The sequence below is a fragment of the Cyanistes caeruleus genome, chromosome 29 (genome assembly GCF_971803275.1).
Source record: "Cyanistes caeruleus chromosome 29, bCyaCae1.hap1.1, whole genome shotgun sequence".
Classification (NCBI taxonomy): Eukaryota; Metazoa; Chordata; class Aves; order Passeriformes; family Paridae; genus Cyanistes; species Cyanistes caeruleus.
The window spans coordinates 683,133-705,672 of NC_141729.1; the positions used below are offsets into that span (position 1 = coordinate 683,133).

Here is a 22,540-nt window from a genome sequence, read left to right on the forward strand (position 1 = left end):
ACCAGCACCCACCCAAACTCAGGAAGGGAAGCAAGGAAGATCTCCTCCATCCACCGGGAAGGAGGTTCAGGCAATAAATAAGAAGTGAAATGGTGACTGTGACCCTGGTTGGAAGCGGGCTGTCACTTTGCCAAGCCCGTGCTGATGTCAGGGGAGGGGGACATCAGGGAGAGGCTGAGCAGAGCGCACGGGGAGGGGATGGCGAGCACGGCAGGGTGCGAGGAGAACAGGAACACATCTCTGGGACTGGGCACTCAGAGAGGGGCTGCAGGGCACAGGGAGGGGATGGAGAGTAGGAGAAGGGCTGCAGGGCACAGGGAGGGGATGGAGAGCAGGAGAAGGGCGGCAGGGCTCGGCGAGGGGCTGGAGTCCGGTGGGGATGCCGGGGGGAGCGGGGAGGGCCGGGGGGAGGAGGTGCTCCCCTTCCCTCGCCCTCCCGAGCGGGCAGCCCGGGGCCGCCCCGCTCCTTTAAAGGCTCCTCCTCCGGCGCGGAGGGGACCCGGCCCCGCCGGTCCGCCCCGAGGGCTGCGCCGGGAGCGCGGCGGGGAGCGCACGGCGGGGCGCGGGGCCGGTGCCCCCAGCCCGGCCGAGATGAGCCCCCTCCTCACGGGCAACGGCAGCGCCTGGGGGGGCTCCGGCAACTGCAGCGGGGCCGGCAGCCTGGGCCGGCAGTGGGTGCTGGGGGCCGCCATCAGCCTCACCGTCCTGGTCACCGTGGCCGGTAACTTGCTGGTGATCGCGGCCATCGCCAGGACGCCGCGGCTGCAGACCATGACCAACGTCTTCATCACCTCGCTGGCGTGCGCCGACCTCATCATGGGCTTGCTGGTGGTGCCGCCAGGAGCCACCATCCTGCTGAGCGGCCACTGGCCCTACGGCACGACAGTGTGCGAGCTCTGGACCTCGCTGGACGTGCTGTGTGTCACGGCCAGCATCGAGACGCTGTGTGCCATCGCCGTGGATCGCTACCTCGCCATCACCTCCCCGCTGCAGTACGAGGCGCTGATGACCAAGGGCCGGGCGCGGGCCGTGGTGTGCCTGGTGTGGGCCATCTCTGCCTTCATCTCCTTCCTGCCCATCATGAACCACTGGTGGCGGGACGGGGCGGACGAGCAGGCGGCACGCTGCTACGACGACCCGCGCTGCTGCGACTTTGTCACCAACGTCACCTACGCCATCATCTCCTCCACCATCTCCTTCTACGTGCCCCTGCTCGTCATGATCTTCGTCTACATCCGAGTATTCGCCGTGGCCACGCGGCACGTCCAGCTCATTGGCAAGGACAAGGTGAGGTTCCTGCGGGAGCCCCCCAGCCCCGCGGCCGGGGGCAGCCGGCGCAGGCGGCCCTCCCGTCTGCTCGCCATCAAGGAGCACAAGGCGCTCAAAACCCTGGGCATCATCATGGGCATCTTCACGCTCTGCTGGCTGCCCTTCTTTGTGGCCAACATCATCAAGGTCTTCTGCCGGTCACTGGTGCCGGACCAGCTCTTTCTTTTCCTCAACTGGTTGGGCTACATCAACTCGGCCTTCAACCCCATCATCTACTGCCGCAGCCCCGACTTCAGGAGCGCCTTCCGCAAGCTGCTGTGCTGCCCCCGCCGCGCCGACCGCCGGCTCCACGCCGTCTCACAGGACCTGCAGCGCTGCCCCTGCGCCTTCAGCCCTCGGGGGGGGCCTGCAGAGGACGGCAAGGCGGCCCCCGGGCGCCCCGGGGAGGACGGCGAGGCTCGGGGCAGCGGCAGCAGAACAGAGGAGACTTCTCCACCCCGGGGCAGTGGCCACCGGCAAGGGCCCCCGGGCGAGTCCCGGCTGCAGGACGCGCGGAGCAGGCTGAGTTCACAGCTGGATGAGTAGGTACCTGGAGCTGTTTGCTCGGGAGGGGCTCGGGGGGTCCGGTCCGTCCCTCTGGGTTGTGACTGGTGGGGCTGTCAATGGTGGGACTGTGCTCTGACAGTGCAGTGCAGAGCTGCGAGAGCCGCCAGACCCCGGGGTACACGGGAGAGGCTCTGGGATGTGAGACCGGGCACCACTGCCCTCTTCCCTGATGTTCCTCTAAAGCTCTGGCCCCTCCACTGGGCTGCAAAACTGGGGTCCCAACCAGTCCCACTCCAGCCTGCCAGGACCTGGTCCGCTGTTCCTGGGTGAAGGAAACACGGGTGGTGAACAGGGAAGCCAAGCAGCTGAGCAGGAATGTGTCCCAAAGCCTGGGATTTCCCCCCTTCTCTTCCCGATCCCACTTTCTGCCGCTAAAGAAGGAAAACGCGGGGAGCCCCTCCGGGGCGAGGCACTGCGGCTGCCGTCGCCACTCGGGGCTCTGCAGGTTGCTTTGCCCTCCAGCGGTGTAAATCTGGGAAGGGAATTCACTTCATCCCGCTCCGTCCCTTGACGGGAAATGCGCTCCCGGAGCCGGCAGCGCTGGCAGAGCAGGGGCTGGCAGAGCAGGGGCTGGCAGGGGCTGGCAGAGCAGGGGGCTGTTGGAGCAGGGGGCTGTTGGAGCAGGGGGCTGTTGGAGCAGGGGCTGGCAGAGCAGGGGCTGGCAGGGGCTGGCAGGGGCTGGAAGAGCAGGGGGCTGGAAGAGCAGGGGCTGGCAGAGCAGGGGGCTGGCAGAGCAGGGGGCTGGCAGGGGCTGGCAGAGCAGGGGGCTGTTGGAGCAGGGGCTGGCAGAGAAGGGGGCTGGCAGAGCAGGGGCTGGCGGGGCTGTTGGAGCAGGGGCTGGCAGAGCAGGGGCTGTTGGAGCAGGGGCTGGCAGGGGCTGGCAGAGCAGGGGGCTGTTGGAGCAGGGGCTGGCAGGGGCTGGCAGAGCAGGGGGCTGTTGGAGCAGGGGCTGGCAGAGCAGGGGGCTGTTGGAGCAGGGGCTGGCAGGGGCTGGCAGAGCAGGGGGCTGTTGGAGCAGGGGCTGGCAGGGGCTGGCAGAGCAGGGGGCTGTTGGAGCAGGGGCTGGCAGAGAAGGGGGCTGGCAGAGCAGGGGCTGGCAGAGCAGGGGCTGGCAGAGCAGGGGCTGGCAGAGCAGGGGGCTGTTGGAGCAGGGGCTGGCAGAGCAGGGGGCTGGCAGAGCAGGGGCTGGCAGAGCAGGGGGCTGGCAGAGCAGGGGCTGGCAGGGCTGGCAGAGCAGGGGCTGTTGGAGCAGGGGGCTGTTGGAGCAGGGGGCTGTTGGAGCAGGGGCTGGCAGAGCAGGGGGCTGGCAGAGCAGGGGCTGGCAGAGCAGGGGTTGGCAGGGCTGGCAGAGCAGGGGGCTGGCAGAGCAAGGGGCTGGCAGAGCAGGGGCTGGCAGAACAGGGGCTGGCAGAGCAGGGGTTGGCAGGGGGCTGGCAGGGGGCTGGCAGGGATGGCCGTGCTGTGACTCTGCCCTGCCGGCACCCTGACACGGATTTACACCTCCAAATTGCAGGGTGGGGTTTTTCCACCTTGAGGTTTTTTTATTAGTATGACAAAGCTGGAGTTATTCTGGTTACTGTGGATTTTAACCGTGTTTCCCTCCTGACGCCCGAGGGCAGCAGGGATGCGCAGACAGAAGTGCCAGAAATGTTCCCTGGGAAGGAACACGGGGTTCGGTGGATGGTGGGAGGGGCTGGGCTCTCACCCCCTGCGCTCCCCCATTTCAGGTTTGCTGGCGGAGAGACGCCCGCGGGTCCGTCCGACTGACTGCGAGCAGCCGAGGGCTGGGAGGAGAGTGTCCCCCGGCCGGCTCATCACCCCTCCGGCCTCTCCTCTGCCCGCCTTGGCCGCCGCCCTCCCCGGGGAGCGCAGCCCGGTGCCAGCCGCAGGCTGCCGCCCGGCTCCGGGCACGTGAGTCCGGTGTCAGCCCGGCCGCGGCTGCCGACACCTCCGCACCGCCCCGGGAGCTGGAACCCCGCTCGGGCTGCTGCCTCCTCGGCTCGCTGGAGCACACCTCGCGCGTGGTGCTCCTGGATCCCCTCTGTGCCTGCTGAGGTGGTGCCTGCGGGTCCCTGTCCCCAGCTGAGCCCGGTGGGTGACTCTGGGTCACCTCCCACCCTCTCCTTGCAGGGCCGGGCTTGGAGAAGCGGCACCAGGGGTGACGGTGGTGGCGGGACCCTGCACCGACCCGAAGAGGAGGAGGATCTCCCGTGGGAACGCTGGTGGTTTTGGGACGGTACCAGCTCCTTCGTGCCGGTGGAGACCTGTAGCTGGGGAAAAGCTCTGGAGCTGCTCGCCAAGGGGCAGCACAGCCTCAGGGATGTGTGCACAGGGGACAAACTCCTGTCTGGGGTGTTCCTGGCACGGTTGGCAGTGGGATGTGGAGACTGCCAGCTCTGCTTTCTGGAAGGACAAAGGAACCTGTCTTCCCAGGCTTGGCCAGTTTTGGACAGTCTGTTGAGAAGGAGAGAAGAGCCTCCTGCAGGCTCAAGCCCTTCCCAGGGGTTCCATCCCTGCCCCAGCTGCTGCATTCCAGGGCTGAGTGCAATTCCAGGAGCTGCAGCAATGCCTTCAGCAAAGGAAAAGCTCAGGGGAATGAGGGGAGCTCCGAGCACGGAGGACTTCCAAAGCCGGGGAATCAGGACCTTCTCAGATCTCTTGGCAGTTTCTCCCTCTGGTTTGGGACAGATGTCGGTGTCCGTGCCGCTCGGGAACGGGAGGTGGATTCTCATCTCACACGCGTGCAGACGTGTCCTGCCCCGCAGCACCTTTGGGCACAAGTCGCTGTCAGTAGGTTCAGTGCCTGGACAGTTTTTGTCCTGGTTTGTGTCGCCCCTGCCATGTGAAATAAACCTCTGGATCTCTGCAGTGCCTCCAGATCTGTCCGGATCAGAAGGTGCCGCTCCACGTGCTGTTCCCGAGGTTCGGGGGATCCGTGCCCCCTCCCGGGGCTGTGGCTAGCAGGGAAAAGCCACGGTGCTACCCCTAAGCCCCCAGCCCAGGAGGGCAGGCAGAACTGTCAGAGGTTCCCAGTGCCACCTCCTGGTGCCAGGGAAATCCCAGCTCCTGCACAGGAACTGGAGCTGAGATGCTGCAGGGTCTTTGTTCTGCTTTTAACACCCCGCAACGATGAAATCACTAAATAAAGAGAAGAAATGCAGCTCCGGGGTGTTCCCAGTTCAGAGCCTCAGACCCGGCTCTAGCGATACCCGGGGGGCTCATCCCCGATCCCGGCAGCTGCCTGAGCACAGCAGGTCCCGCATGGCCCCCTTGGGCTGGTCCTGCACGGGGGCTCCAGCCCAACCCAGCCCGTGAGCTGCTCCTCCGGCCGCAGGAGCTCTGAGCCCACGGGTGACTTCACCAGCAGCGGTGGGTGGGGTGGGCTGGCTCGGGGAGCGGGGGTCTCGGGGAACGGGGGTCCCGGGGAACGGGGGTCTCAGGGGTCTCGGGGAGCAGGGGTCTCGGGGAGCAGGGGTCCCGGAGAACGGGGGTCTCAGGGGTCTCGGGGAGCAGGGGTCCCGGGGAGCGGGGGTCCCGGGGAGCAGAAGTCCCGGGGAACGGGGGTCTCAGGGGTCTCAGAGAACAGGGGTCCGGAGAACAGGGGTCCCGGGGAGCAGGGGTCCCAGGGAGCAGGGGTCTCAGGGGTCCTGGAGAACAGGGGTCTCGGGGAACAGGGGTCTCAGAGAACAGGGGTCCGGGGAACAGGGGTCTGGGGAACAGGGGTCTCGGGGAGCAGGAGTCCCGGGGAGCAGGAGTCTCAGGGGTCCCGGGGAACAAGGGTATCAGGGGTCCCGGGGAGCAGGGGTCTCGGGGAGCAGGGGTCTCAGGGGTCCCGGAGAACAGGGGTCCCGGGGAACAGGGGTATCAGGGGTCCCGGGGAGCAGGGGTCTCGCTGGTGGCCTCATCTCTAATCAAGCTTAAGTGTGCTCCGGTGGGCTGTGGGTGCTGCTGGGGGATGTGAGGGGGTGGTGGGTGCTTTGATGCCGCCCCCAGCCCCCCGCACCTGCTCTGTATTCCCCACCTGCACCTCCTGGGATCCCCCTTTCCTTTATTAGCAGCCGCTGTGAGGGCAGGGCTCGTTGCCCTGCGGCTGCTGTGGTCTCGGCTGTTGCATTTGCCTCGGAGGATGAACAGCTCGTTTTATTTCTCGCGCTCGCAGTCAGAGGATCGGCCCGTGGCTGCGCTCTGGGGTACGGAGCTGGCAGCCCCGGGATGAGCTGGGGGATGGTGGCTGTGCTCTGCAGGCAGCCGGGCTGGCTGTCATCCCCCTTTCCCACGGGAGAAAGCCTCCCTTCTGGTGTCGGGTGGGGGGAACGCCTTTCCTTTGCTCCTGGGAGGGGGCAGCCTGTGCGTGCGTGGACCCCGCCGTCTGTCCCAGGCTGCCGGCTGGCCACGGGCGCCCGGAGCTGCGTGGTGAAGGAGGACGATGACTTGTTGGAGCACCTGGTGCTGCTGAGAACGGTGAGATCCGAGCCCTGGGCAGGGCCCTGGCGGAGCTCGGGCCCCCGGCTCCCTGCCACGGGCTCTGTGCTCGGCCCTGCAGATATGCCTGGGGGCCGAGGCCAGGGACGAGCTGCACGTGGTGGCTGTGGATTCTAAAAACGCCTCCGGGGAGCACAGGCCGGTGCCCATCGCGGCTCTGAGGAGCTCCCTGCTCCCCATGGTAAGGACAGCCCGCTCAGTCTCTGCCCAGGGGTGACACCTGGGGCCGGGGGTCCCTGAGCTGCGGTTCTTTACAGATCAACCTCAAAGGTCTGGAGCTCGTCCCTCCCGTCACCTTCGTGCTCCAGTGCGGAGCTGGGCCGGTCTATCTCAGCGGGCAGCGCGTCACCCGTGAGTGTCACCAAGCCGTGGGCCATGGGGTCGCTCGGGGGTGCTCCGGGTCCCCCGGGGGCGCTGCCGGCAGCCCGGGCTCGCCGCTGCGCCCCGGGAATGGAGCGGGGGCTGCTCGGGGGGATGGACACGGTGCTCCCCGGCCATGGTCCCACTCCCGGGTGGGGTTTGCAGCGGGGGGGCTTCACCCTCAGTCGGGGCTCGGGGCCCCCCTGCCCCAGCCCTGCCTCTCCTCGCCCCAGTGGAAGATGGTGCCGTGTCTGAAGCCCGCGAGGAAGAGCTCTCGGAGGAAGATGGGGATGATGAGGACGATGATGAAGCTTCATAGAACATTGGAGAAGACTTCGGCTCTGGAGCTGAGCTGGTGAGGTGGAGGAGGGGGCATCCTGCGCTGGGAGCTGCCAGCGCCCGTGCCAAGGGCGGCGCATCCTCGCAGAGGGACACAAACTGTGCCGTGCCTTGTCCCCTCTCTGCTTGGGAGCTCCCCTGGCAAAGCTCAGCCTCTCCTGCCTTTTTGCGCAGGCAAATTCCAATTAATAAATGCAGGAATGCCCTTTTGTGCATAAGTGACCGATTATTTGATGCATGAGCACCCCATCAGCTCAGCCACGAGCACCCAATTCATCACGGGAGGGTTAAACAGCGCAGACCCGAGCACCCCAGTGAGGTCTTTGGGTGCCCAACTGAGCCCCCGTTATTTCAGGAACAAGGAAAGGGGAGGAGGAAGCATTTCCCCCAAATACATTTTGATTATTTACATTTGCTGCTGTCTCAACGCCGATACCACGATAAATAGCACAGTTACTATGTTAATTGCAGTGGCTCAAAGTAAGTCAAACTTCCCCCAGCTGAGGTGGGCTCTGAGGATTATCCTGGGAGGAGGTTGTGGCAAATGGGGATTTATTTCTGGTTTGTTTTTATTTCCTGCTGCGGCTGGGCTGCTGCAGTGCCCCCCTGAGCAGAGCAAGGAGCGGGGCTCTGGCTGGTTCTGCCTTTGGGTTCGGCAGCGCGCGTTTGACCGTGAGGACTTTATTGCAATGGCGTGTCCGAGCTTACTGCAGTGGCGTGTCCGAGCTTATTGCAATGGCGTGTCCGAGCTTACTGCAATGGCGTGTCCGAGCTTACTGCAATGGCGTGTCCGAGCTTACTGCAATGGCGTGTCCGAGTCTGTCGCGCTCCCGTGTCCGAGTGCCCCCTGTGGGGTGAGCGCCCTGCGGACACGGCTGTGGGGCAGGCAGGGTGTGGGGAAGCCGGTCCAAAAACCTAAATTTGGATGCCGGAGCTGCAGGGGGCTGTGCGGATTTGTGACACAGCTCACCTGGGGATCTCCAGAACAGGTCAAGACCTCGCACACCCCCCCACAGGCTGTACCCCCACACCTGGGTACACCTGGCGGCACTCACAGGCACCTGTGCACCCTGAAATGCCTGCACATGGTCCTGCACCAAACCTGCACCTCAACTCATCTGTACCCACACCTGTGCACACCTGAACTCCTCTGTACCTGCACCTCAACTCATCTGTACCCACACCTGCACACACCTGAACTCATCTGTACCTGCACACACCTGAACTCATCTGTACCTGCACCTGAACTCATCTGTACCTGCACACACCTGAACTCATCTGTACCTGCACCTGAACTCATCTGTACCTACACCTGTGCACACCTGAACTCATCTGTACCTACACCTGCACACACCTGAACTCATCTGTACCTACACCTGTGCACACCTGAACTCATCTGTACCTACACCTGCACACACCTGAACTCATCTGTACCTGCACCTGAACTCATCTGTACCTACACCTGCACACACCTGAACTCATCTGTACCTGCACCTGAACTCATCTGTACCCACACCCGTGCACACCTGAACTCATCTGTACCTGCACCTGCACACACCTGAACTCATCTGTACCCACACCCGTGCACACCTGAACTCCTCTGTACCCACACCTGTGCACACCTGAACTCATCTGTACCCACACCCGTGCACACCTGAACTCATCTGTACTCCCACCTGTGCACACCTGAACTCATCTGCACACACCCATGTGTACACACATGTACACACTTGTACACCTGTGCACAGCTGTACACACCTGTATTCATCTGTACCTACACCTGCACACACCTGTACAGACCCATGTGTAGACACTTGTACACCTGTGCACACCTGAATTCACCTATACCTATGCCTGTACACACCTGTATATACACACATGCACACACCTGTGCACACCTGTACATACACACATGCGAACACCTGTACACACCTGTATATACACACCTGTGCACATCTGTATGTACACGCATATATACACCTGTGCATACCTGTACATACACACATGCACACATTACTACCCCTGTGCACACCTGTACGTGCACACCTGCACACACCTGTACACCTGTATATATACACACCTGTGCACACCTGTACACACCCGTATATACATACATGTGCACGCCTGTACACCCCTGCACACCTGTACACCCCTGTACACCTGTGCACACCTGTACACATCTGTACACCTGTATATACACACACCTGCACATACACACACCTGTGTACACCTGCACATACACACACCTGTACACACCTGTACACACCTGTACACCCCAGGCCCCGCCCCTCTCAGGCCCCGCCCTTTCCGCGCTCTCGCGAGAGGGGTGGGGCTCAGCAGCCGCTGCCGCCGCCCTTCGGGGCCCGCTCCCGTTCCCGCTCCGCTCCCGGCCCCATTCCCGTTCCCGGCCCCGCCGCTGCCCTCGCTGCCATGGCGGCCGCGGGCTGGGCGCCCACCCACGTACGGGTGACGGTGCTGCGGGCGCGGGGGCTGCGCTCCAAGGCGGCGGCGGGCGGCAGCGACGCGTACGCGGTGATGGCGCTGGGCCGCGACAAGTTCCGCACGTCGGTGGCCGAGCGGTGCCGGGGCGAGCCGCTGTGGCGGGAGGAGGCCACGTTCGAGCTGCCGGCGCGGCCCGCCGCCCTGCGCCTCACGGTGCTGCACCGGGCCCTGGCCGGGGCCGACAAGTTCCTGGGCCGCGCCGAGGTGGAGCTGGCAGCGCTGAGGGACGACGGCGGCCGGCGGCACAGCAGGTGCGGGCGGGGGGAGCTCTGTGACCCCCGGGGCCCGGTCCGGACACCCTCACGGGAGGGACCCGGGGCTTCCGCGTCCCGCCGAACCGGGACAGGCACGGAGAGGCACCTCCGCGTTTTGGAGGTTTTGGGGGAGATCTCTCAGCCCCACGGGGGCCAGGAGAGGTTTGGAGGGGACCCGTGTGCCCCACAGAGGGTGATGAGGGGGTTTCTGTGCCCCACGGGGGCTGGGGAGGCGGTTGAGGGGTGCCTCGGTGCTTTTCAAGGGGAGAAGTGCTGTGAGGAGCCCCCGCTCCCCTCAGGATGTCCCCGTTCCTCAGGGAAACCTCTGAGCACCTCAGGCACGTGTGGATCTGCTGGGAGAGCCCTGTTCCCCCAGGGAATCTGTGTGTCCCACAGCACTGGGGGTCACCCTGTGTCCCGCAGCACTGGGGGTCACCCTGTGTCCCAAAGCCCTTGGGGGGTTCTGCTGGGGCTCCTGTTCCCCACAGGGACCCCTGGAGCCCCATAAGTGCCCACGGGGTGAGCGCTGGGAGCAGGGTCCGTCCTGGAGCGGGTGAGCCCCCATGGCTGAGATGTGCCTTCCCCTGGAAGAGGCTGGGGGCCCGGGGAAAGCTTTTCCAGCCAGTCCTGCCTGCTCCTTGGGTCTGAGTTTTAAACGTTCCCGTGTGAGTGCTGGCTCTGTACAGAGCAGCCAGCCAGCCTGACCCCTGAAACCTGATGTCCTCGGAATGCTGCCTCCTTCCAGCAGGGAACGAGCGGCCGTTTATTTGTTTTTCCTAATAACCACTTTCTGCGTGTCAGGGTGGATAATTCCATGTTCCACGGGCTGACCCCGCTGCTGTCAGCAGGACTCCGAGCCGGGCCAGCGCCAGCTCTGTGTCACACTCGCTGCTTTGGACACAAACACGGGCACGGTGAAACCCAGGGGTGGTTCCCGGGAGGGTTTTACTGGGAGTCAGCAGCCTTGTAATGTGCTGGTGAGTCACCTTCCTCCCCTGGCTCACCTGAGACGGAGCCCTCCCGCTTGTCAAGGCTTAATTAGGCCGTGGGTTCATTAAGGCTGTGTCAGACGCTGCTGTGTTTACACTGCGGAGCCCCTCGGTCAGCAGAGCTCAGGGCTGGTGCCTCGGGCTCCCTGCGCGTTCCTTTGTGTCTGGGCAAAGGAAAATTGAGGGGTAGAGAAAACGAAAATACCTCTTTGGTACTCCTGGGGAAATTTCTCATGTTTTCAGTTGTTTCCAGCACTCGGTTTCCAGTGTGAAGCCTGTTTTGTTCTTGCTGCCATGGTGATGTGTAGCCACAAAGGGCTAGTTTTATTTGGAAAATAGATACATGTTGACTGACAGGTGCTCACTAACACAACAAATGCCATTAATGAGCTTTTTTGTGGTTTGGGGGTTGTCAGTACATGATTTCCTTCCACCCACTGCCAGGGGTGCTGCTTTCAGCCAGGCTGAGCTGCCTTTGCTGAGCACAGTGTTTGCCTGTGGCTCCCGGGACACACGGGACCGTTTGTGGCACCCAAGCCCTGCGAGCACAGGATGCTCCTAGAAATCACGGCTTTGGAACAAAAGTGCCCAGTGCTGGCTCATGTTAAAGGCAAACGGGTTGTGATTTCATGGGCTGCTGCAGTCTCAGGGACTGGGGTAAAGTGTTCATTTAGAACCCCAGAATGGACCTTAAAGCCCATCTTGTTCCACCTCCTGCCCTGGGCAGGGACAAATTCCACGTGACCATTGCTCCAAGCCTGGCCTTGAACACTTCGAGGGACAGAACAGACACAGCTTCTCCAGGATCAGAGCCTCACCACCCTCAGAGGGAAGAATTCCTTCCGCATTTCCCTCTGAAGCGTCTGTAGCAGATTCCTGAATCCATCTCCTTCGGTTATCCCCATTAGTTTTGAATTTTCACTGGAGCAAATCACCTTTTTCCTTTTCCCCTTTGTTCTCTTTTGTTGCTTCCAGTATACCTTTGGAGGTTGAAGTGCAAATTTGATGGCAGGGCACATTTGCATGCTCTGTTTGCTTCCTTTATTTTCCCATTCCAGCTGGTGAGGAGGAAGAAACAAAGCAGTTTCCAGGCAGCCTTTCCTATGGGTTCTGTGGGGTCGGGAATTCTGTGGTTCCATCAACAAACAAAACCATCCTGGTGTGCAGTGCTGATAATTCTCTTTGCTGGCTCAGATGTGGTTTGAGTGTCACAGAGGGGTGGTTGAGGGCGTGTGGGAGGTGGGATGGTGGTTTGGGGTGCCCTGGGCACTCCCCACACAGAGCTCGATGTTCGGGAGCTGCGTTTGGGGAGGGAGAAGGCTCTGTCTGAGCAATGCCCTTCCTGGTGCGTGCCAGTCACGAGCCTGGGGACGTGAGTGGAAATCCCCCAAGGTCTGTAAGGCTCGGGTTGGCTCTCTGGTGTTGATTAGGGGTTCCTTGGCTTAAGAGGAATTAAGAAGCTGGAATGAAAGGTATGAGGGCGTGGGACGCGTGCAGCTCTGGGGCTGCTGCTCTCGCTCCACTTCAAAGCCGTTGCCCCTGCCAGTGTCAGGAGGAGAGATGAAAGGGCAGAGCAGGGTGGCTGAGCTGTAATATAGGAATGTCATGTTGTGTTTCTGTTTTTTCTCCCTCTTTTTAACCCTTCCTGATCTGGGTTTTAAACCAAATCTTACTAATACCTTTCTGTTTACGATAAGAAATGTTTTCCTTGGCACCTGGGGCCCTGACTGTGACGTCACCATAAGATTAAAGGCTTTCTTTTCCTACACTGTGGGCTGATTTGATTTTTCAGCCATAAGCACCCTCTGCGTTCTCAATTACCGCTGGTTAAAGAAATCTCCTTCTTGCTGCAGGTGGTACAAGCTGCGCTCCAAACCAGGGAAGAAGGAAAAGGAGAGAGGGGAAATCGAGGTGGATATCCAGTTCATGAGGAGTAACATGACAGCCAGCATGTTTGATCTGTCCATGAAGGACAAGCCCCGCTCTCCCTTTGGGAAGCTCAAAGACAAGCTCAAGGGCAAGAGGAGCAGTGGCCTCTCGGACACGGCTTCGGCCATCATCCCCAGCACCTCCCACTCCCCTGCCGACAGCGAGGATGAGGCAATTGAGAAGGAGAAGAAGAAATCCAAGTTCAAAGCGCTGTTCTCCAAGCCTGGCCTGCAGAAGACATCCCTGTCCCAGTCCATGTCTGTGCTGCCCACTCAGCAGCCCCTCACCCAGAGGGTTCGGCTGCGGCCCAGCGACTTCCAGGCACAGTGGGATGAGGAGGAGTCTGAGACCTCTCCTGCCTCAGAACGTGAGTATTGGCACAAAACCTTCCTCCAAAGGGTTGCTTACACTTTTCACAGCATTGGTTAAATTCTTCTTTCTGCACAAATCCATGGAAAGTCCCTCTTGGCACTGATGCTGTCAGTATAGTGTCAGAGAAAAGGTTGTTTTTGCATCTTGAATTTCTCTCTTTTTTTTTTTCACAGGATCCTTTGAAAATGCGTTGGAAGAGAAGCCAGCTCCTTCTCCATTGTTTAAATCTCGTAAACCAGCCTTTTTGGACAGTAGGCAGCTAAGCCAAGGAGTCTCTAACCACACCAAAAAGGATGGGCTCTCTTTGTTCAGTGGCCTGAAATCCAAAAGCGATCCTGTGTCCAAGTCTAGTCTGTGCATCAATGGCAGTCACGTCTATATGGAAGAGACCACAACCAAGGACAAGACTCCAACCTCCTCCCCCTCTCCTCACAACCTCAGGAGGAAGCAGCTCTTTGCTTCAGAGGAGAACCTGTCCTCCAGGCCCACTAAATCACCTGAAGAGATGGGAAGAACCTCTCCTGGTCAGGCTGTCTCCGGGTCCACATCCTTGGAGACCTTCAAATCCATGACTTTGCCGTCATACAAACTGCTCAGCAGTGAGGAGCACCTGGACACCAGCATTCCACCAAGCATAGAGGCTGCTAGAGAGACAAAAAAAACAGACCACAAAAAGTCTGCCTTGCTCTCCCTGGTCACTGGAAAGAAGGAAACGGTGAAGACCAGTGATGCTGAGATTATTCCTGACAGGACCCTGCAGAGTGAGGAAAATACAATTCCAGAAGAGAAGAGTGAAGAGGAGGCCAAATGCCCTGAAGTCCCAGCAGATTTGGGCAGAGGGAGCCCGTCAGGAGATGCTCACCATGCAGAGGTGGAGGAGGCCATCACAAACAAGCAGCTGCTCAGCCCTTTTGAGGAGGAACGGAAACCTGAGAAAGCTGCGCCAGCCAAGACCAAAGCTGTGAAACCCAGGTAAGTCCCAGCTGCTGGCAGGAGTTGGGATGGGCAGTGGTGGTGGCAGGTGGCAGCAGGCTGTGTCCTGCCACACCTGGGCTCAGGTGCTGCTCTGAGGGTACCTGGTGTTGGGTGCTGTGACAAATAACAACTCCCGAGTTCTTCCTCAGCAGGAAAAATGATGGATGTAGGGATGCTCCTCATAAGCAGTGCTGAAATAGGGGTTGTCTAGCACAGGCACCTGTGGGGTGATTTTTCTTGCTGGATCTCTTGCACAAACTAACTCTGTCTGACCTGTGTGGCTGCAGCCTCCCCAGGGTCTGGAATGCCTGTTCTAACATCTCTGCTTTCCTCTTCCCTACTTGGCTGTGGTCTTCCAAAGGGTGGCCTTGGAGCCCTTCTGCTTTTGGCATCGTTCACAGCAGCACAGAGGGATGTTGTGTGGATTTGTACACAAGGCTTTTTCGGAAATTCTGCTCCTTTATCCTCCATACACGTATATATATAAATTGTGTTTGGGTTTAAGTGTGTCCTACTAATACGGCTGTGTTTTGTGTGTGTCCCTAACTCCTCATTTTCAGTGCTTCTCAAGTTTCAGTTTCTTGCCTGTGCAGTGTTTTACATACTAATAAACCTGCTTGGGGTGCAGAGAGACGGAGCTTAAAGCAGCAAAAACAAGCTCTGCAGCAGAAGAGTTCTGACATGAGCCCAGTGTTTGGTAAAGGTGCAGTTAAGGATATCAGGTCTCACAGACCTCTCTGAGGTCTCTTTACAGTATAGCTCATCTCCAGTGGCAGAGCTGATGGAGGCTGCTGCTCAAGCTTGTCTGTTCCTGCCTCGTGTTGCATCCGCAAGTGACATGCGAGTTTTTTGTCCCTTTTTGCAGACTGGGCCTGTCTCCAGAGGAGGAACCCAAAGCCACGCTTCCCACTCTTGCACCTGACCCCCTCCCTGCTTTTCTCTCTGTGCACCGTGTCAGCAGTGCAAATAATCCTTTCATTTCTAAAGTGGGGCAGACAGTCCAAGTGCCAGACTCTGAAAACATCACTAGTTCTCCTGCCTCTCTCACTCCTCCTGCGTTAGCTGCAGAGCTTTGGAATGACAAGAACCCTTTTACTCCTGGATGGGACAGGGCATCCAGAGCCCTGGATCCCAGCAGCGCCGCCCGTTTCCCTTCATCCCATCACCCTGCAGCCTCCGTTCCCAAAGCACCTCTGGCTGGGCAGGTCTCTGCTAGGGTCAATAATCCTTTTGCTGCTGACTGGGGCCAGGCTCCTGGGGACGCTGGCATGGGGGCTTCCCGGGGTCTCTCTGACCCACCCACACCTTCTGTCCTCTCTGACTGTCGTTTCAATGACAACAATCCCTTCGTGTCCAAGCGTGGGGGACAGGCAGTGCCAGGTGTCCAGGCTGTTGCTGGTTCTTCCCCTTCTTGCCTTTCTGGTGGTGAGGACTGTTCCTCTGCAGGACACCCTGCCCGTGGTGCTTCAGGGGGCTCTGTGGAAGTGGCTGTAACCAGTGATGTCACAGCTGTGCCAGATCCTCTCAGCACCTTGTCTGCCCCCCCTCCTGCCCCCCCTGGGCTGGCTCCAGAGCTGCACTGTGATTCTGCCCGGCTTCAGCCTGAGGATTCTTTGGAAAGCAGCGAGCCAGGCAACGGGAGATCTGTGTCCTTTGTCCTTGGGGGATGGCAGGGTGTTCCATCAGCTGATGCGGGTTTGGGTGGGCAGGAAGGTGGAGAGCAGCACCTGGACTCCAGGGGAAGGTTACAGATGGCTTCAGGGGCAGCAGGAGGGCGAGCAGGGCTTGGGGATGAGCTGGGAGCAGGGGGTGACCCATCGACAGAACTCTGTGGGGACAGCACACATCCCACCTGGAACAGTGATGGAACAGCTGTGGAGGTCACTGGTGTGAGCACTGAGCCCTGCACCAAGGCTGACAGAGGTTTTGTGTCTCTCTCCAAGTCCAGTGTCAGCCTCGTGCCAGAGGCTGACCAGGCACCGTTCCCTGAGAGCGAGCTCAGGGAGGAGCAGGAGCCCTGCAGTGGAAAGCAGTGGGCAGAATGTGTGCCCATGTTAGAGCCCCAGGCACCTCCACCTGCTGGAAATGAGTCACTTTCTCAAGTCCAGCCAATCCTGAGAGCCTGCACAGTGTCCCCTCAGGAAGTGGGTTCAGGGAGGGAAGGTAGTGAGATCCTTGTCCCCCCAAAGCCAGCCCCACGACTGGCTGTACTGCTGAGGAAATCCCCACCGACTTCCCAGGCTGAGCTGAGGGGTGATGTTCCTGCTTCAGGTGATGTAAAATCCACACCAGGGCTCCCTGGAGCCTCAGCTGTTCGTGGGTGCCTCCCTCAAGGTGGCTCCTTGGAGACTGTCACCCCTCCAGTGACAGCCAGGGGTGACAGCAGTGACAGGCCTTTAGAAAAGGAAGGTGACAATGATTTCTCTGTCCGTCTCACAAATGTCAGGTCTCTCATGGCTGCTCCCGGAGGCTGGAGCTCAGCACTGGCCAGTCTTCCAGTGATCCCAGAGGGAGGCTCTGATGATGAGCTGCTGGGGGACTGTCAGGAGAGCTGTGGGGTCACTGCAGGGGACAAAGGGGTTTTAGGGACTGGAGAGCAGCCCCGAGGTTTGACACCTTTGCATGGAGAATCAAGAGAGCAGCCGGTGATCCTGGCTGCTCCAGGAGGAGGAGGAGGAGCTATTCCTGGTGCTTGTCAGCCAGGGAGTTTGGCTGTGCTGCCCGCTGCAGTGGGTGCTCCCAGGGTCTGTGTCCAGGGAGCTGATTCAAGCTTAGGTGTGACACCTCATTCTAGGGAGTGTGACAGTCATATTGAGAAACAAGAGCTGGAAAAGAGTGCAGGTGTTGAGGAGCGTGCAGAGTGTGAGTTCTCTGAGCCTTCTGCTTTCTCTCCCTCCCTGTCAAGTCCTTGCCAGCCCTACTCTTCCTCTCATTCCCTTCTCTCTGACACCCCAAGTCGTAGAGCAGAGTCTCCGAAAAAGCCAACAGCCGAGGGCTTCGCAGATAAAGCGGGAAATTCGGGCAAGAAGAAACTTCTCCAGGCACGGGTTTCACCCTCTGAAACGTTCCCTAACCAAACCCCATGGGGTGGTGAAACCGTGTCTCCCAAGCACAGGTGAGACCATGTGGGGATCACAGCAGGTACCTCTGTGCAGGTGTGAGCTTTGCTTTGCTCTCTGGGTGCAGATCTGTCCCTCTGGCTGCTGGATCTGACCGGGACTGCACAGCCCTGGCTTCCTCTGGGACCTGCATTTGTCAGGGCTTGGGTGCTGTCAGCCAGTGTGGGGTTGCTGCTGGCTCCAGGAGGATCTGTGCAGCTCCTCAGGGTGCCCAGGGGAGCAGCTGCTCATCACAGCTCTCAGGGGCAGTGCAGGTGGAATGGAGCCATTTCATCCCATTGGCAGAATGGCCTGGGACTGAGATGTGTGTGAGACACGGGAGAAAGGTCATCCTGAGAAAGGGGATGCTTCATTCCCTGCCTGGACTGAGCTCCTCAGGGATCACCACTGATGCAGCTCAGGCTGCTCCTGCTGTGTGGGAGTGCTGCCACTGACATGTCAGCCCTCAAGACTTCACCTGCAGAGCTCTGCCTGGGGTTTAGGACACCTCTGAGCCAGCATTTGCTGAAAGAAGGAAAATTTTCTTCCTGTATTAAAATTGGTACTGTGAGTCCTGCTCAGCTTGTGGTGTCAGTTCAGACTGGACAAAGCCTAACACTTGTCTCAGGACAGAAGAAGTATTTGATATGTTGTAAGATCACAAATATGTTCTGATTAGGAAAGTCAGGCTGAAATACCAGTTCCTGAGGGATCAGAGTAGCTGCCCTGTGTTCTGTCTCCTCGTGTAGCCTGACCTGCCTTTTCTTCCATGACACACACAGGATGTATTTCCCTTCCTGCTCCTGCTTTATCTCCAATGCCTTAAGTCAATAAAGATAGTAGAGAACTGGAAAATACTTACAAAACCCCTGTGGCTTAGAAATACCTTGTCTTCCTGAAGCTGAATCTCTTTTCTCTCAGGAGATAGAGCAGGGAGGGAATCATCCCCAGTTTCTTGCTGTATTTGTTCTTAGTCTAAAGATCTGTGTCATGCTGCTGTTACATCTTCTGCCTAAACAACAGGAACCTTTTTTCTCCTGTTGCAGACTCCATCCTGTGAAGCCAATGAATGCCATAGCAAGCAAGCCTCAGAGCAAGAACCTGAATGTCATCAGCACCATGAACGAAAAGCTGCTGGAAATGAGTGTGAAGGTATGGAGGGAAGTGGCACTTTCACTGCCCAAGCTTTGATTTAATTAAAGAGTTTGTGTATTCCAGGTAGTTGGGACATGAACTTCCTTTTGGTCAGCCCCCAAGCAAGGGAACAGTCCTTAAATGCTTATTTTCTTGCAGAGTGATCTAAAGTAGAGGTGGGGCTCATGCTTTGTGGAGGTTCTCAGGCACAACCGCTTCCTTGGAGCACAGTCGTGCAGTTGGGACCAGCAGTGGGATTGAGAGGAGCTTTCAGCATAATCCTGGCCTCAAAAGAGACCTCCAGGCTTCAGGCACAGCTTGCCTGCCACGTTGATCCCAAAGGCTGGGAGCATCCCTGGCTCAGCAGGGAAAATCACAGCTCCCCTTGTTGCCTGAGAGGGTTTTTAGGGGAAATAGAGAAGTTAGAGCTGAAATAACAGCAGTGCTGCCTCCTGGTGTGAGTGATTCAAACTGACACGCTGCTCTTTCAAGGGGGTTGAAAACTTGCAGTGGGTGTTGTGGTGTTCTGCTTCCACGTAAACTGTGTGTGATGCCCCACAGGAGGCTGTTGTGCTCACACTCCCTGCCTGGGCAGCGTTCTGGGAGCAGCAGGAATCAGCAGAAGCTGCCCAGTACCTCTCACGCTGTTTAAGGGTTCAAAACAGACTTTCCAAAGAAATAGGAAGAAACAGCAAAGCTCTGGGCGGGCATTTCTTGCTGTTTAACCCGAATTTGACTATACCAGTCTGCATTTAGGCAGCCAGTGTAAGCTTTACCAGGTTTGTTTAAGCAGCAGCTGTCAGTGTGCTGGTCTGTGTGTTCTGCTGCTGGTTTGGAATGTCCTGTGTCTGCTCTGACCCTGCCTTCCCTCCCTCCCTCCCCAAGAAATATGATCCCTCAGACCCTGCCTATGCCTATGCTCAGCTGACACACGATGAGCTGATCCAGCTGGTGCTGAAACAGAAGGATACCATTACCAGGAAGGACCTCCAGGTGCGGGAGCTCGAGGACTACATCGACAACCTGCTTGTCAGAGTCATGGAAGAAACCCCAAACATCCTCCGTGTTTCCATGTCCGGCAACAGAAAAGCTGGGAAGATGTGAAGGGTCTGGGGGTGTCGGTGAACAAGGACTGAATTCCCCCAGAGGAGGGTGAGGAGCTGGTGGTGCCGGTTGTGCTGCTCACACAAAATGACCTTTTTCCTGTTTCTGCCTTGAGCAACTCTTGGAGTGATTAATAGTTCCATCAGGTGTTGTAATGAAGTCACCTTATCATATTTATTTTTTGTTTTCTTCCCATTCTTTGGGAAGATCAGGCATTAATCCAAAGGCTAGTTGTGATGGGAAGGAGGAGGGTTTTTGATGTGTTTTGCTTCCCAGCAAGGCGCTGATGATCCTTGAGGAAGATTTTTTAAAATGGTTTTATTTTGTAGCAGCTTTGATAGATCAGTTACTTTTCTTTCCACATCTGAAGTTGTAGTGCAATATAAATCCTTGTACAGTAGAGTTTGAGGATTTGATTGTTTTTAAAATAATAATTAGCTACACTGGAGAAGTCCAAAGATGTCCCAGCTTCAGGCCTGGGCTGTAATTTAAAAGGAATTAATTGAAAGTTGACCATAAGTTGACCAAATCTCAGTTCATCTCCCCACATGGATATTCCCAAGAGTCGTTCAAGGGAAAGTTTACAGGTTTTTAGGAGGAGACATTGAGGTTCACAGGACGTTTCTACCATAGGAATGGAATCAATCAGTTTGGGCCAAAGGTACATTTTAAATCAGAAGTTGTTCTCTTAGTGTCTTAAAATTTCTGCTCTGGAGGTTGTTCAAAGGAGGCAGAGGCTCCCCTGGCTCTGCCCCGTGCTCTGGAGCAGGTCTGGCTCTCACATCTTTGTGGGAGTTGTGTGACCATTTTCTTTTTACCCTGCATTCAGGAAACAGAAATACGTTGTGTTTTGGAGCTGGGGCTCACCTTGAAGGGCCCTGCAAGGTGATCAGTCTTGCAGTGCTTTTTCCTGTCACTCCAGAGAGGGGAGGGAGTGCTGGGGCTCCCACCTGCTCTGGTTCCTTGCTGCTCACAGTGTAGCTGAGACACTGCAAACCTCCCTGGGTGTCTGCAGGGATGTTCTCCCCATTGTCAGCCAGCAGGAACAGCTCACTGCAGACCTCCCTGGGTGGCTGGGCGGCTCCAGGGATGTTCTCCCCATCATTAGCCAGTGGGAACAGCTCACTGCAGACCTCCCTGGGTGTCTGGGTGGCTGCAGGGATGTTCTCCCCATCTCCAGCCAGCAGGAACAGCTCACTGCAGACCTCCCTGGGTGGCTGGGTGGCTGCAGGGATGTTCTCCCCATCTCCAGCCAGCAGGAACAGCTCATTGCTGCTGAGCTGCCACCACAGCTGCCCCTGCTGGAATCTACAGGGGGCTTTATTTTGGTGAGCTCTTGGCAAAGATCAAAACAATCAGATGCCTTTCTGCACCTCTGGGATTTACCAGGGTAGACAGAGTCCGTAAAAGGCTTAGAGGGAGGTTGGAAAGAGCAGGAAGCAAAGGACCAAAGCTTCATAAGGACCAAAGCTTAAAACTTTCCAGCCTTAATTCTTTGGAAATAAACACTCCTGCCTTTGGAAATTGTTGGGGTTTTGGGTTACTCCTGGCTCAGGGGTGAGTTCCTAACTCGGTTTTTCTACAGCAAAGCACTTTATTGAGGGACTGGAGCAGCTGGATGGACTCTCACCTGTGAGCAGTCTGCTTACAATTGTCATAAACCACTGGAAACTACTGGAGATCTCAAATACTGTATTTCTTTAGGGAGGAGCAGCTTAATTTATTTGCACGGAGATGTAAACATTTATTAGAAAAAGTCCAAAAAACGCTGTTAATAACATTTTTATTCTGACCTATTGCTGCTACCAAAGTCTGGAACTTTCCTGGCAGAGCTGTATCTCACGGGCAGCCTGACCTCAAACCAGCCTTAGGAGCTGAGAGTCTTGCAAGACTTCAGGTACTTTTATCTCATTTTAGTGTTACTTGAGCAGCGAGGGCCTTCTCTCTTCTCTCCTGTGCCCTGTGCTCTGAATGAAGGCTCTGAAGCTGGCCTTGGTGGAGGTGCTGGTTTGATTCTGGGTGCTGCTGCTGCCTCTCGTGCCTTCTTGAGCGAGGAAGATGAAGGATTGATTTGTTTCCTCCTCGTGCCTCTGTGGATCTCTGGACAGAGGATCCCACACCTCTGATAAACTTGCATTTTAGACTGTCTTCCACTGGGAAGTGTGACCTGCACAGAACCAAAGCAATAAATAATATTAACAGAGATAAAGCCTTAAAACTTGGAGTAGGCTCCCCTGGCAGCCGTTTTGTGCCCTGGGGTTGTTCTCTCCCTTGGGTGGCCGCGCTGGGGCATCCTCATCCTCACCTTCCTCAGCCCCAAAAGCATCACCCCACCCTCATAACTCCATTCTATTGGCAATACTCGTTAAAGCCTTCCTTTGGTGTGAGGGATGGGCATTTTACATCCTCCAGGGCCTTAAGAATCAAATATATTATTTTATTATTGAAGGATCTGAGTGCATGTTCCCTGTTTTTACTCTCTGCTTTTAGCCCAGAGTTACTGTTTGTTTTTAAACAGCTTTTGCCTTTATGGAACACTAAAATAAAAACACCTTAAAGCCGGTGTTGTGATCCCTGTGTCTTTGTTCTGAAAGAGCAGTTTCCAAAGGGCCTCGTCCCCTCCTGGTGCCCCGCTCATCCTCCAGGTGTTTGGGGCTGGTTTCATCCCTGCAGCGATCGATCCCTGCGGGAATTTCCTGCTCAACACCTCACGGGGTGGGGAACCGGGCCGTGACCGGGGGAGAGACTCCGTGACCGGGGGAGAGACCCCGGGCCCGCAGCGCTCCCGGGCCCCGCCGCTGCTCCCGGAGGCCGCCGAGCGCGGAGATCGCCCTGATCCTCCACAGCGCTGGGCCCGGGGCCTTCGAGCCGCGGTGATGTGCGGTTCCACGCCAAGGAGGACGCGCTCTCCCCTCGGTCCCGCTCCCTCCGCAGCTCCCGGCGCCGCCGCCGCCTCCCCCGGGCATCCCCGCGGAACCGGCGGGGCCGGAACGCAGCGTGCACGGACGGTGCCTCGGCCGGACGGGCGTCGGGACGGACCGCGGGCGGTGTCGCTATTGGCTGGTTCGGGCCGGGCTGTACCGCTATTGGCTGGTTCGGGCCGGGCTGTGCCGCTATTGGCTGGCTC

At 58.2% G+C, this 22,540-nt stretch overlaps 3 protein-coding genes and 1 long non-coding RNA gene across 10 annotated transcripts; 3 read left to right on the forward strand and 1 right to left on the reverse strand.

Annotated features, from left to right (window-relative positions):
• Positions 1-510: 510 nt before the first annotated feature.
• On the forward strand, positions 511-4,740 carry ADRB3 (adrenoceptor beta 3). 5 transcript variants are annotated; one of them, XR_015279797.1, is made up of 3 exons: positions 511-1,850; positions 3,603-3,930; positions 4,006-4,740. XR_015279797.1 is itself a non-coding variant. In XM_086865607.1 (2 exons), exons 1-2 carry the CDS (start codon positions 592-594, stop codon positions 4,334-4,336), a joined length of 1,590 nt encoding a protein of 529 aa, XP_086721733.1. In that variant the 5' UTR covers positions 511-591; the 3' UTR covers positions 4,337-4,740. The 5 variants fall into 5 exon arrangements, 4 of the variants coding, with proteins under 4 accessions (XP_086721733.1, XP_086721735.1, XP_086721734.1 ...); XM_086865607.1 differs by lacking the exon at positions 3,603-3,930; XM_086865609.1 differs by having other exon boundaries at positions 511-1,854; positions 3,603-4,097.
• A 1,082-nt stretch (positions 4,741-5,822) lies between these two features.
• On the forward strand, positions 5,823-7,274 carry LOC111944573 (nucleoplasmin-like). 2 transcript variants are annotated; one of them, XM_086865350.1, is made up of 5 exons: positions 5,823-6,065; positions 6,254-6,336; positions 6,419-6,538; positions 6,615-6,708; positions 6,951-7,274. In XM_086865350.1, the coding sequence occupies exons 1-5, from the start codon at positions 6,002-6,004 to the stop codon at positions 7,034-7,036; spliced, it is 447 nt and encodes a 148-aa protein (XP_086721476.1). In that variant the 5' UTR covers positions 5,823-6,001; the 3' UTR covers positions 7,037-7,274. The 2 variants fall into 2 exon arrangements, with proteins under 2 accessions (XP_086721476.1, XP_086721474.1); XM_086865348.1 differs by lacking the exon at positions 5,823-6,065 and having other exon boundaries at positions 6,075-6,336.
• Positions 7,275-9,356: 2,082 nt separating this feature from the next.
• On the forward strand, positions 9,357-21,976 carry RAB11FIP1 (RAB11 family interacting protein 1). 2 transcript variants are annotated; one of them, XM_086865346.1, is made up of 6 exons: positions 9,382-9,809; positions 12,655-13,097; positions 13,276-14,074; positions 14,943-17,192; positions 18,222-18,327; positions 19,195-21,976. In XM_086865346.1, the coding sequence occupies exons 1-6, from the start codon at positions 9,487-9,489 to the stop codon at positions 19,411-19,413; spliced, it is 4,140 nt and encodes a 1,379-aa protein (XP_086721472.1). In that variant the 5' UTR covers positions 9,382-9,486; the 3' UTR covers positions 19,414-21,976. The 2 variants fall into 2 exon arrangements, with proteins under 2 accessions (XP_086721473.1, XP_086721472.1); XM_086865347.1 differs by lacking the exon at positions 14,943-17,192 and having other exon boundaries at positions 9,357-9,809.
• On the reverse strand, positions 21,180-22,425 carry LOC111938839 (uncharacterized). The gene is made up of 2 exons (XR_002869108.2): positions 21,966-22,425; positions 21,180-21,580 (listed from the first exon to the last, which is right to left on the reverse strand). It is a non-coding gene; the product is annotated as an uncharacterized LOC111938839 (long non-coding RNA).
• Between the last annotated feature and the right edge of the window lie 115 nt (positions 22,426-22,540).

What these genes read in the sequence shown, in the direction of transcription:
- ADRB3 (XM_086865607.1), top strand. Translation starts at nt 592, where the DNA reads ATGAGCCCCCTCCTCACGGGCAACGGCAGCGCCTGGGGGGGCTCCGGC. An exon ending in CTGAGTTCACAGCTGGATGA is followed by an intron (nt 1,851 to 4,005) that starts GTAGGTACCTGG and finishes CTCTCCTTGCAG; the next exon opens with GGCCGGGCTTGGAGAAGCGG.
- RAB11FIP1 (XM_086865346.1), top strand. Translation starts at nt 9,487, where the DNA reads ATGGCGGCCGCGGGCTGGGCGCCCACCCACGTACGGGTGACGGTGCTG. An exon ending in GGCGGCCGGCGGCACAGCAG is followed by an intron (nt 9,810 to 12,654) that starts GTGCGGGCGGGG and finishes TTCTTGCTGCAG; the next exon opens with GTGGTACAAGCTGCGCTCCA. An exon ending in TGCTGGAAATGAGTGTGAAG is followed by an intron (nt 18,328 to 19,194) that starts GTATGGAGGGAA and finishes TCCCTCCCCAAG; the next exon opens with AAATATGATCCCTCAGACCC.
- LOC111944573 (XM_086865348.1), top strand. Translation starts at nt 6,088, where the DNA reads ATGAGCTGGGGGATGGTGGCTGTGCTCTGCAGGCAGCCGGGCTGGCTG. An exon ending in GGAGCTCCCTGCTCCCCATG is followed by an intron (nt 6,539 to 6,614) that starts GTAAGGACAGCC and finishes GGTTCTTTACAG; the next exon opens with ATCAACCTCAAAGGTCTGGA. An exon ending in CAGCGGGCAGCGCGTCACCC is followed by an intron (nt 6,709 to 6,950) that starts GTGAGTGTCACC and finishes TCCTCGCCCCAG; the next exon opens with TGGAAGATGGTGCCGTGTCT.